Source organism: Sinocyclocheilus grahami, unplaced genomic scaffold, assembly GCF_001515645.1.
Source record: "Sinocyclocheilus grahami isolate Dianchi unplaced genomic scaffold, SAMN03320097.WGS_v1.1 scaffold605.1, whole genome shotgun sequence".
NCBI classification, from domain to species: Eukaryota; Metazoa; Chordata; class Actinopteri; order Cypriniformes; family Cyprinidae; genus Sinocyclocheilus; species Sinocyclocheilus grahami.
This window is the reverse complement of record NW_015505784.1, coordinates 24,214-36,314: the sequence shown is the minus strand read 5'-3', so window position 1 is coordinate 36,314 and position 12,101 is coordinate 24,214. Positions and strand designations below refer to the sequence as shown.

At 37.3% G+C, this 12,101-nt stretch overlaps 2 protein-coding genes across 3 annotated transcripts in view; one reads left to right on the top strand and one right to left on the bottom strand.

The window, feature by feature from the left end:
• LOC107557493 (cytochrome P450 2F2-like) overlaps positions 1 to 4,082 on the bottom strand; it is a 5,836-nt gene extending 1,754 nt beyond the window's left edge. Inside the window, exons 1-7 of the mRNA XM_016240925.1 lie at positions 3,734 to 4,082; positions 3,373 to 3,535; positions 3,096 to 3,248; positions 2,551 to 2,711; positions 2,115 to 2,288; positions 1,857 to 1,995; positions 1,637 to 1,687 (exon numbers count right to left, since the gene is read on the bottom strand). Of these exons, the coding sequence (XP_016096411.1) occupies positions 1,637 to 1,687; positions 1,857 to 1,995; positions 2,115 to 2,288; positions 2,551 to 2,711; positions 3,096 to 3,248; positions 3,373 to 3,535; positions 3,734 to 3,895 (1,003 nt within the window). The 5' untranslated portion in view covers positions 3,896 to 4,082. The remainder of the gene's footprint in view (positions 1 to 1,636; positions 1,688 to 1,856; positions 1,996 to 2,114; positions 2,289 to 2,550; positions 2,712 to 3,095; positions 3,249 to 3,372; positions 3,536 to 3,733) is intronic.
• A 3,219-nt stretch (positions 4,083 to 7,301) lies between these two features.
• LOC107557506 (transmembrane protein 208-like) lies at positions 7,302 to 11,153 on the top strand. Of its 2 annotated transcripts, XR_001605401.1 has the most exons (7): positions 7,302 to 7,502; positions 7,656 to 7,751; positions 7,845 to 7,904; positions 8,535 to 8,671; positions 8,787 to 8,871; positions 8,966 to 9,325; positions 10,382 to 11,153. XR_001605401.1 is itself a non-coding variant. In XM_016240938.1 (6 exons), the coding sequence occupies exons 1-6, from the start codon at positions 7,497 to 7,499 to the stop codon at positions 9,107 to 9,109; spliced, it is 528 nt and encodes a 175-aa protein (XP_016096424.1). In that variant the 5' UTR covers positions 7,302 to 7,496; the 3' UTR covers positions 9,110 to 10,141. The 2 variants fall into 2 exon arrangements, 1 of the variants encoding a protein (XP_016096424.1); XM_016240938.1 differs by lacking the exon at positions 10,382 to 11,153 and having other exon boundaries at positions 8,966 to 10,141.
• The last annotated feature ends 948 nt before the right edge of the window (positions 11,154 to 12,101 follow it).

Genomic DNA, 12,101 nt, shown 5'->3' with positions numbered 1-12,101 from the left:
CCCCCCCAAAAAATACATGGCAAATCATCAACATCCATCATATAAACTCAGCAAATAACAAAAAGAAAAAGAAATTAAGAAAGAAATGTCCCTTTTTCAGGATAATGCATTTGAAAGATAATTTTATAAAATCCAAATAAGCATTTCAGATCTTTATCAGAAAGTGCTTAAACAATGTTTTTCTTTCTTGTTCAGTCAATCATAAACAATTACTTCACAAGCACCTGTGGGACAGTCCTTAAGAAGACACTGACAGTTTACAGGCGGTAGGCAATTAAGATCACAGTTATGAGACCTTTCTAAAACGAAGAAAGATGCCCATGTTCCTGATCACCTGTGTGAACATGCCATAGTCCTAGACACGAGGACTGCAGATTTGGCCACAGCAATAATCTGCATTGTCTGTAATGTAAGAGGCCTAAGACAGTGCTACAGGGAGATAGGAAGGGCAGCTGATAGTCCTTGCCATGAGAAACCCCATGTAACCATGTGTCCTCCAGAAATGTTCGGGAATGTGCAAATGCCTTTGTGGAAGGGTGGAGTAGGGTCTCACAGCAAGAAGTGGCAAATCTGGTGCAGTCCATGAGGATAAGATGTAGGGCTGTGTATCACCAGCAAATTCACGATACGATACGTATCACGATACAGAGGCCACGATACGGTACGTATCACGATACATGACTGCACTGAATTTCACCTCAGCAGAATTTAGAAAAACAGCTGTTTATTAAACACTGCATACTATAGTGTCATTTCTAACTATTGGCAGAGCAGGCAGCTGACCTCTGCATTATGAAGGGCCTCCATAACTGTACCACAGTACAATATAGGTAATTGCATCCGTTTCATGTTTACATTGTGCACTCCCCACCAGGTACAATATTCTGATTGTTTGCATCTTGTTTTTAAGCCCATAAATAATAATGTACTTGTTCTAATAAATTTATATTGTAATGTACTCATTCTAATATGTTTAAAAAATAATTTACATTGCTGGTAGGTTATCATTGCACAAATTAACACACTCTCTACAATAAAAAAAAAAGATAAGAGTTCTAAACAAACGCGCTGTCTTCACTGTATCTAACGCGCACACTCTCAAGGCTGACACTGCGTTTATCCACAGTGGAGAGAGAGCGTGTGTGCACATGGTTGCCAGGTTGACAAAGATAAGTAGCACGTTTAGCAGATATTTCCGTATTGCGCAAGTGTGAAGCTCTGTTTCGGGGATTACGTCTCTTTATATCAGGCAACCCTGTTGTGTTCCTCTGCGGCCAGATTATTAACAGATGCTCTATTCATTCTTTTTTAGAAACCTCGCACTTTTCTACTCAATTTGAGTGTAATAAAATTGTAAAATTTTGTAAAATTAAGCGTGGTCCACTGCTGCACACGTGCCACAGTATCGATACAGGGCCAGCTGTATCGATACTCGTATCGTCAAATCTCTGTGACGATACATCGTCGTATCGATATTTTGAACACAGCACTAATAAGATGCTGGTGCACACACAGGATACTGACTGCTACTTTTGATATTGACCCCCTCTTTGTTCCAGAAATGGAATAATGCTGACATATTATTACATTTCTGTTCGTCAAATGACTGTAAACCCTGTTCAGTTTATGTCTTAGCTGTTGAATATTTTTATGTTCAAACAAATATTTGCACCTGTTAAGAAATTAGCTGGAAATAAAAAACAGGGCATTTATTTGCTGAGTTTTTCATTTTGACCTGGAAAACTGTTTCCATGTAAATAATTTACTCTGACATGCAAAAACGTTTTTAGTATAAAAACTCTCAAAAAGAGGGAGAAAGATAAAGGGAGTTGACATATCTTACCCACATTCCTTACCCTGTATATGAGTGTGAGTCATCAAATAAAGTGTTAAAGTGCGGAGCGTGTTAGAGGTTGTTTCAGTTCCAGCCGCAAACAGGTCAAACAGCAAAGTGGCCATCTGTGAGACGTCAAATGTGGTGCATTGATCTACTCTCTGAAAACAAAACAATCCACTAACAAATCATTGTAAATCAAAGAATATTAAACTCATATTGTGCTGATAAATTCAATAAAAACACACAACCCACACAAAGACTTATGAGTATATCTTACTTTCTCTATCTCCTCCAGGTAACAGTCAATCAGGTCTCTGGGCTCCCCAGTAACACGTGACCTCGTGTGCTCATCCACAACTTTAAGAATGTGATTTTTAATTTCTCCATAATACTGAAAAGCCTTGCAGAATGGCAGTGGGAAAATCCTTAACACTGGGGCTATTTCGTTGAGCTGTGATTCAAAATAAAATCCTTAAAAATACATGTAAATTTAAATGTCTGTCTTTCAATATTCTATCCATTTGTGTACAAATCACAGTAACTACTATATATTATTTATTTTTGGTAGCAGCAATACTGTAAGTGTAAACAAAAAAAGTATTATCAGCAGAGTATAAAAAGCATCTTTGTTTGTGTAAATAGCCTTTAGCAAAATGGCTGGCTATTTGCACTCAGTGTAAATAAACAGTGTCTTTACTTTTCATTGTATTTACCATTGCCCATTGTCCAATGACAATCTTAGTAAGTTTTTCGATACTTATGATCAATGTCTGGAAATATTCATCCTGATGATTGAAACGTGACCCAAAAATGATTGAGGCAATGATGTTTGAAGCAGCTTGGTGGTACAGATGTTTAGGGTCAATTGACTTTCCTGGTAGGGATGTAGAGGTAAAAAGAGATGTTTTCCATTCTTGAATTTGAATATTTTCTGGCAATTTTAAGATCATAAAAATGGCTATATTCAAAGATTAGACACTGAACGTGGGATTGCATAAATGAACTATGTTAATATAAATATTAAAAGTGTCACAGATGTTTCTTATGAAAGTGTTCCCCTTCTTTCGGGAGTCTTTAACTTCTCTGCTTATTTCTTTATACTGACTTCTCATATGTTCCCTAATTGCTGTAATTTATTTAAAAAGTCGTGTATGTGGGGAGGAGGGTGTGATAGTTGTTAATGTAATTGTATATGTCAAAACTCAATAAAAAATATTTACAAAAAAAAAAGTGTCACAGATGAGGAGAACATATATACCAGCAGATTCCTCCAAATGTGAGCAGATATATTTGACCTCCTCTAGAATCCTCTGCTCCATACTTCTCTTTCCAAGGCCAAAGTTCCTCAGTGTGGACAGAGCAAAGCGTCGATGCTCCCTCCAACTTTCTCCATAATCTGCCATGATCACCCCTAAACAAACATAGTAATCAGCTAGGAAGTTGCAATCAAAATTTTTGATAATATTCTCTGCTGAGTGCAATTGTCTGTGTTATAGGAGTAGTATGCTGGCTGCATTTTGTTTATACTGCATTACCTTTGCTTTGTGTTACATGACTGACCATCATGTTGTCTGATCTGCCAGCAAACTCTACCGCTTTTGTGATCAGTGCCTCCCTGATCATCTTCTGACCTGTCAACACCACTGCTGGCTGGCTACCAATGAACAGTCCGTAGATTGACCCATAGTGCTGAGCAAACTGCAAAAAACATTCATGTTGAAGACCACAGACTCACAACAGCATGTTTTTGCTGTTATACTGTATGAACAAAGTCTGATTTCCTTTCATCACTTGTTTCCAGCAACCCATTCAATTATTTCAGTGTGAGTTATTACATCAGTAATAATGTATTGTTAATGCAGCAGTCTCCAATGTGTTTGAGACTGATGTGCTTACCTTGTCAAAGTCCTTTAACGGGTTTGTGCGGTCCAGTTGATGCAAATTTCCAAAAAATGGAACAGGAGTGGGTCCAGGGGGGAAGTTTTTGGGTCTTCGAATTCTAAACTGCAAGTACAGAAGAAAGGCTCCCAGACACAACAGAACAAGTGCGGGCAACATGGTTACTGATCTGCTGGACGGCCCGTCTCAAACCTGCTATTTAATGCAGACAGAGAACTGATACGCATGCACACAAAACTCCTCCTTTAAACTCTGCTGAGCTTTTTAAACTTTGTTGAACTGGAGTTGGGAAACACTGACTATATAGGTAAAAAGGTAAGCTATAATCAACAATATGGGCGACGAGGTAATGATACTTCCACCAGAGGTCAATGTCAACATGAACCCTTGATAAATTTGTTCCTGAAAGTTCATTATGTAAACATGCACTATCTATGACATTATCCAAGTTTGTGCAGCATTAACACATTTTTTGTTACATTTCTGTTTCTGGCAAAATATTCTGGTGACTAAAATAAAATTGTATTTTCAGTCTTTCTTATAATATATGAAGTAAACACTAAATGTGTGTTTGACTTATTTTAGTGTTTTATCAGGTGGTGGATAAAGCAAGGCTTTATGATCACATGAGATGTATGCATGAAATGCACAAAAGAGCTTAAAATGAATTGAATTTTCATAGTATTGAAATGACATTATGTTTAATTGGTATCTTTCCAATTGTATGCACAATGACTCACCGTTGTCTGTAACTACTACGGTGAGGCACAACCTCAATCAAGCAGAGATTAAGCCACTGTTCAGTTTTCAGCATCAGGTATTCTTAAAATAAATGAACTGACAAACATTTGCAGAGTAAACATATTTCACAAAAGAACACTGGAACTGAACACTACTCAACTGTGACTGGTGCAGTCAAGAGAGCCCCACTTTGCTCAAATTGTTTTTTTAACCTCAAAAACCCTTTTACTTATGTTAGAAAACACTCTCTGTCTTTAGAATGGTTTTAGATGCCTCACCCCTCCTTTTCTTCTCTCCTTCTCTCACTCGTTCCCTATACAATGCATTCTCTCTGAATCCCCCCTCCTCTATCTGTTTCTCTCTCTCTCTCTTGTATTATATTTTAAATGTCTCTTACTCATATGCGAGGTATGCATGCGCAAATATATACATTAGCTTTTCTTGGTTCAAATGCCCAAATAAGGAGATGAATGCTAGGACTATAAGGGTAAAGGTGTTCGTGAGGAACTCTGAAGAGAGTGCCTCATCCTTCACCAAAAGTCTATTCCTAATATGTCCATGTTTTTCTGTACATGTGGCCATTTTATATAAACACATGTTCTTGGCCAAAGATCCTATATGTGTATGTCATTCATATCCTCATTGGTTAAGAGGGTGAAACTCCCCTCGACATATGCCTATATAATATCTTTATTTCCATGAATAAATTGAAGTATTGAGAATACATTTGAATGTGTGTTTTCTTGCTTCCCGGCCGTATTCTACACTTTAAGGGACTGAGAAGATTTCACGGTGGCAAAGAGATATCGAGGGACCAATTGTTATTTTTTATTAACAACTTACAAAAAAGGGCAGTGACTTGAAAAACTGTTGATTTAATTATATCATATGAAGTAAAACATTTTATTAAGATATATGCAATCATTTCAGGAATTCTAATTAATTCTGCAAGATTTAAAAACTGTGTTAAGCTACACATTATATCAACTTACCCCCAAAACGACCTTTAGACCTCTGGTAAATGGCCTCTTGGATCAGGACAATTATGCAATAAATAGAGACAAACAAGTGTATAGAAAAGTGTTCCTGGTAGTTCTGTGTGGTTTAGGAGAAATAAAATATTTTCATCTTCTTCTTCACCCTTCACCATTGCCTTTAGTTCTGTTGTACCCTAAAATAATTTTGGTATCTGTTAGGTTGTTTTGGAGGAGGAAAACTAAAAACCCTTTTACGGTCTAATAGTGTAAAATGCATAGATTCGGTTGCTATGATTTATAGTTATTTGTATTGCTATCAAAAATCTAAATGTAGGTCAATGTCAACATGAACCCTTGATAAATTTGTTCCTGAAAGTTCATTATGTAAACATGCACTATCTATGACATTATCCAAGTTTGTGCAGCATTAACACATTTTTTGTTACATTTCTGTTTCTGGCAAAATATTCTGGTGACTAAAATAAAATTGTATTTTCAGTCTTTCTTATAATATATGAAGTAAACACTAAATGTGTGTTTGACTTATTTTAGTGTTTTATCAGGTGGTGGATAAAGCAAGGCTTTATGATCACATGAGATGTATGCATGAAATGCACAAAAGAGCTTAAAATGAATTGAATTTTCATAGTACTGAAATGACATTATGTTTAATTGGTATCTTTCCAATTGTATGCACAATGACTCACCGTTGTCTGTAACTACTACGGTGAGGCACAACCTCAATCAAGCAGGGATTAAGCCACTGTTCAGTTTTCAGCATCAGGTATTCTTAAAATAAATGAACTGACAAACATTTGCAGAGTAAACATATTTCACAAAAGAACACTGGAACTGAACACTACTCAACTGTGACTGGTGCAGTCAAGAGAGCCCCACTTTGCTCAAATTGTTTTTAGACTTTGCTCTTGGTTGGCTTATCATGGCAAGATGCTATGTCCTTTTTTTTAACCTCAAAAACCCTTTTACTTATGTTAGAAAACACTCTCTGTCTTTAGAATGGTTTTAGATGCCTCACCCCTCCTTTTCTTCTCTCCTTCTCTCACTCGTTCCCTATACAATGCATTCTCTCTGAATCCCCCCTCCTCTATCTGTTTCTCTCTCTCTCTCTTGTATTATATTTTAAATGTCTCTTACTCATATGCGAGGTATGCATGCGCAAATATATACATTAGCTTTTCTTGGTTCAAATGCCCAAATAAGGAGATGAATGCTAGGACTATAAGGGTAAAGGTGTTCGTGAGGAACTCTGAAGAGAGTGCCTCATCCTTCACCAAAAGTCTATTCCTAATATGTCCATGTTTTTCTGTACATGTGGCCATTTTATATAAACACATGTTCTTGGCCAAAGATCCTATATGTGTATGTCATTCATATCCTCATTGGTTAAGAGGGTGAAACTCCCCTCGACATATGCCTATATAATATCTTTATTTCCATGAATAAATTGAAGTATTGAGAATACATTTGAATGTGTGTTTTCTTGCTTCCCGGCCGTTATCTACACTTTAAGGGACTGAGAAGATTTTGCAATTGCATTTGGATTATGTCACAATTTATGCGTCCACATATTGAAAACGCAATTGAAAATACAATTTGCTATTCTATTTGAAAATTGTCCGGAATATCGTTCCATATTCCCCCTCACCTTCTCGCATTGTCAATCCCATAAACACGTATTCTGTTCCACACTCCGGTCCAGTTGGTGGCGGTAATGCACCTACAAGTTGGTTTGCCAACCACCAATAAACACCAAAGAAGAAGAAGAAGAAGAAGTAGTCCTGTACGCACATTAAGGTAGCTTTTTTTTTTTTTTTTTGCATCTGTGACGCATTTTCTAAGCACCGGAAACGTGCTCGCGAGCACTGATGTGTTATTTTGCTTGGGTATTATTTGGTAGTTGTTTGGTTTTGAAGATCATTCTTTACAAATAAAAAAAATCAGATCCGTTCGTTTTTTAGATGCCTAAAGAGAAAGTGGTTATCAGGTGAAATAGTCGCACGAGAAGGAAAACTCAGGGGGAGATGGCGGTATGAGACAAGCCTGACTAGCTATTAAAACAGAAACCTGATTAATAACTGTGTCTTTAAATGTAACCATGTGATAACTGTATATTCTGACTGGCGAGATTGTGATTTTCTGTGTGTCAGTGCTGTCTTGTTAAGTAATATGTCTCTCGTTAGCCGAAAGGAAAAGTTGGAACCAAAGGCAAAAAACAAATCCATGAGGAAAACCAGGATACTCTGAGGTTCTATATTAGAATCATCCTGGGAGCAAACGTAAGGCATGCATCTGAGTTTGAGTGTGTCTCTGTACATGCTAATGGTTAACATTAAAGACATATTTTAATGGATTTATTGGTTTCTCTTCAGGCTATTTATGCAGTGGTCAATCTCTTGCTCTTTTATAACTCATCTACATTTTGGACATGGGTAAGTCGGAGTATGATGTGAATAAGAGCATAATCATTTAGCATATGCATACTTTGTGCTTTTGCATTCAGTGGTGTGTATGAGCAAATGTTGCATGCATATCTGCTCGTGGCAAATAAACCATGGGGTTTCAGTCTTTTAGATGCCATGGACCACCGAAATGATCCTTATATGAGGGGCCCCATTCTAAAATTTAAATGGCATATATAAAGGTATATTTTTATGTATAAAGACTCAATTTGTACTGATAAAATTTATATTTACTTTGTATTATGTTACACTATTAAGGTTTTTCCTACTCACTGTAGAACAGGACTACAAGGAGTATTATTTCATTTTGATCTTATTTGTTTATTTGAATCTTGTTTTTGTGTATTTATTTATTTTTACACTTTTGAAGCTGCTTTTCTCTAAGCTTTTTTATGGCCCCTCTAGCACTCCCTTGCGGACCCCAGTTTGAAAAACAGTGATATAGACAGTAATGTCCATTTCTCTACCTCTAGGGCTTTGCTTAAGTTTTATTTAGACCCCTGTATATGGGGTTTTTGGTCAACAGTGAGATGATAAACTTTTGGCGGTTTCCAATCTTTTGGTAAGTGTAGCCTAATTCACTTCTCTCTTTGTCACCAGTTCTTTCTCCTGTTCGCGGTGGCGGTCTACATTGGCGGCTACAGATCTATGTCAGCAATGGCCAAGCCTGCATTTGCTGAAGATGGTAGCTTGCTGGATGGAGGGATTGACCTTAATATGGAACAGGGCATGGCAGAGTGAGTGGGATGTTTAATCTGTACAGTTTTTTCCCCATTTATATGTGTATTTCCAGACAGTGATATACTCTTCATTACCATAACTGATTTTTTAAAAATATATATTGACATGCAGACACCTGAAGGATGCGATTCTTCTTACTGCTATTGTTCAGGTCCTCAGCACTCTGTCATCCTACTTCTGGTACTTCTGGCTCTTGGTGAGACTGTGTAATTGCTCTGATTGTGATATCTTTGAGGTTTCACAATTACATTTTTACTGAAACTGTATTATTTGCTTTCTCTTCACACCAGGCACCTGCAAGGGCTTTGCATTTATTGTGGGTGAGCTTACTGGGCCCCTGGTTTTCTGCTGAATCACAGGCAGCCCCTGAAGAGAACGAGAAGAATGAAAAGAAACAGAGGAGACAGGAAAGACGACAGATGAAGAGATTCTAGACTTGTCTGTTTATTATTTTTTACATTTATTGTACAATTACATAGAACATGCAATCTAAATTATTCTGAGATATTTGATATGACAGGTTAGTCCAGACAATAGATGAGCACTGTAAAGTGTCTTTGACTTTCTCTCACGCGTCATCAGCTGCTCTGTCCTTTTCAGCCCTTTGGTTCCTTTCTCTTACTTTGTCCATCTTAAAATCTCTTGCTCAGGTGTGCCTCTGAGTGGGGCTCCACAAGTGAGTTAAACTCACACAAAATGCATTTGCTTACTATAGTGAGCTTTCATATAATTAGTTTCAGTTGCTAATGAGTACTTTTCAGCAGGTGCAGCTACATGGCCCATTGCCCTCAGAAATTTAGACCCGAGGCTGTATGAGCTTCACCAACCACGCGACGTTTCACAGCACTTTTAGAATTCCATCTTTGGCCTTTCAGAAAATTCTGTTTTTTTTGTTCTGTATCGGGGGAATCGTGCTGATTCTGTATCAAAGGTAATTATCTTTGACATGTTGTGTTCTGGTGAAGCTGCAGGTGCAGCCTGGTGCTGCCTTGAGGGAACGCAAAGTAGATAAGGATAAAAAATAATAATGGACCAATAATTGAATGATAATTGATTTAACATTTCAATGGACTAAAAAAAATTTGCAAAACTGCGTCTTGACAACCTGGTAAAACTAAGTTGCTTCAGCTGAAATTTATGGAGACCCAATGATTATAAATAAACTATTACAAAATGATGAGTTGCTGTGAATTTTCTTTTAAATTGATATAATCATTCCTCAGTTCCTGGCTCATTCGGACCCAGTCCTGGATGAGCATAGGACAGTGGAATGGATTATTCGGGCAGTGTTCCCAACCCTGTTCCTGGAGACTGTCCCAACACAACATGCTTTAGATGTCAAACACACTTGATTCAACTCATGAGCTTTTTAGTAGTGTATTTAAAGACCTGGAGCCGTATGTATAAAGCCGCTGTGTGTCAGTCAAAAGTGTGTCAATTCTAAGAATGACGTAATTTTACTCATTCCTAGACTTAAGAATAAGAGTGATTCATAAAGGTTCCTAAGTGTTAAGACTAGGTCCCAGCTCCTAAATTATTTAAGAGAGCTAAAGAGGTCTAACCTAGTTAGGAGTAACAAGATGGCAGCACAGAGGAGGAAACAAACACTTTCCAGCGAAGATATGACATATTGGAGTTATATGATGATATGGAGTTGATAAAACGATACAAACTTGATTGTGTCCATCTTAAAATCTCTTGCTCAGGTGTGCCTCTGAGTGGGGCTCCACAAGTGAGTTAAACTCACACAAAATGCATTTGCTTACTATAGTGAGCTTTCATATAATTAGTTTCAGTTGCTAATGAGTACTTTTCAGCAGGTGCAGCTACATGGCCCATTGCCCTCAGAAATTTAGACCCGAGGCTGTATGAGCTTCACCAACCACGCGACGTTTCACAGCACTTTTAGAATTCCATCTTTGGCCTTTCAGAAAATTCTGTTTTTTTTGTTCTGTATCGGGGGAATCGTGCTGATTCTGTATCAAAGGTAATTATCTTTGACATGTTGTGTTCTGGTGAAGCTGCAGGTGCAGCCTGGTGCTGCCTTGAGGGAACGCAAAGTAGATAAGGATAAAAAATAATAATGGACCAATAATTGAATGATAATTGATTTAACATTTCAATGGACTAAAAAAAATTTGCAAAACTGCGTCTTGACAACCTGGTAAAACTAAGTTGCTTCAGCTGAAATTTATGGAGACCCAATGATTATAAATAAACTATTACAAAATGATGAGTTGCTGTGAATTTTCTTTTAAATTGATATAATCATTCCTCAGTTCCTGGCTCATTCGGACCCAGTCCTGGATGAGCATAGGACAGTGGAATGGATTATTCGGGCAGTGTTCCCAACCCTGTTCCTGGAGACTGTCCCAACACAACATGCTTTAGATGTCAAACACACTTGATTCAACTCATGAGCTTTTTAGTAGTGTATTTAAAGACCTGGAGCCGTATGTATAAAGCCGCTGTGTGTCAGTCAAAAGTGTGTCAAAATTCTAAGAATGACGTAATTTTACTCATTCCTAGACTTAAGAATAAGAGTGATTCATAAAGGTTCCTAAGTGTTAAGACTAGGTCCCAGCTCCTAAATTATTTAAGAGAGCTAAAGAGGTCTAACCTAGTTAGGAGTAACAAGATGGCAGCACAGAGGAGGAAACAAACACTTTCCAGCGAAGATATGACATATTGGAGTTATATGATGATATGGAGTTGATAAAACGATACAAACTTGATTGCCAAGATCAAAAAATCTTTCTTTTTTTTTTGTAACTGACAAAGTAAGAAATTGAATAACCTCTTCCACTCAACAAGTCAATGCTCTAACTGCAGAAATGTAATTCAATTTTTGGGGCTGTAAAATTGGAAAAATGCAGCAATGCACCGGTGATGACAGTAAGCAGGGTCTTACATATTGTGGCACTAACCCCACCAAACACAACAGTGGCCAAAAGTGATGTGCGGATTATTTTATTTTTTTTAATGACCCCACATTTCACTTAAAACACTAAAATACAAAGGGGAAAAAAACACTGACCAGTGCTGCCAACTGCTTTCAATCGAAAGTAGCTAAAACTGGTCACTTAATGTTGCTAGATGACCTCATAAAGGCAACTTCACTGATCTATATTTATATTTATATAGATCAGTGAACTCACCTTTGTGACGTCATGGGAGAGTCTCGGAATGTACATAAGGTTTGTCCAAGAAACTGATTTTGTGGCTAGGCTTTTGAAAAAAAGTCTAAAGGGATGCGGAAGTGTAGTGACAAAAATCACTAAATTGGCAACACTGGCACACTGACTACAAAATAAGTAAATATTAAAAATAAATAATATTTCATTGGTCCTCTTGTTTTTGAATGTGTTCATAATTTCTTATGACAGCATGCCAAAAATTATGACCGCACAATTTGGCATGTTTCAT

Coding starts and splice junctions, on each gene's coding strand:
- LOC107557506 (XM_016240938.1), top strand. Junction 7,752..7,844: donor GAATCATCCTGGGAGCAAAC/GTAAGGCATGCA, acceptor GTTTCTCTTCAG/GCTATTTATGCAGTGGTCAA. Junction 7,905..8,534: donor CATCTACATTTTGGACATGG/GTAAGTCGGAGT, acceptor CTTTGTCACCAG/TTCTTTCTCCTGTTCGCGGT.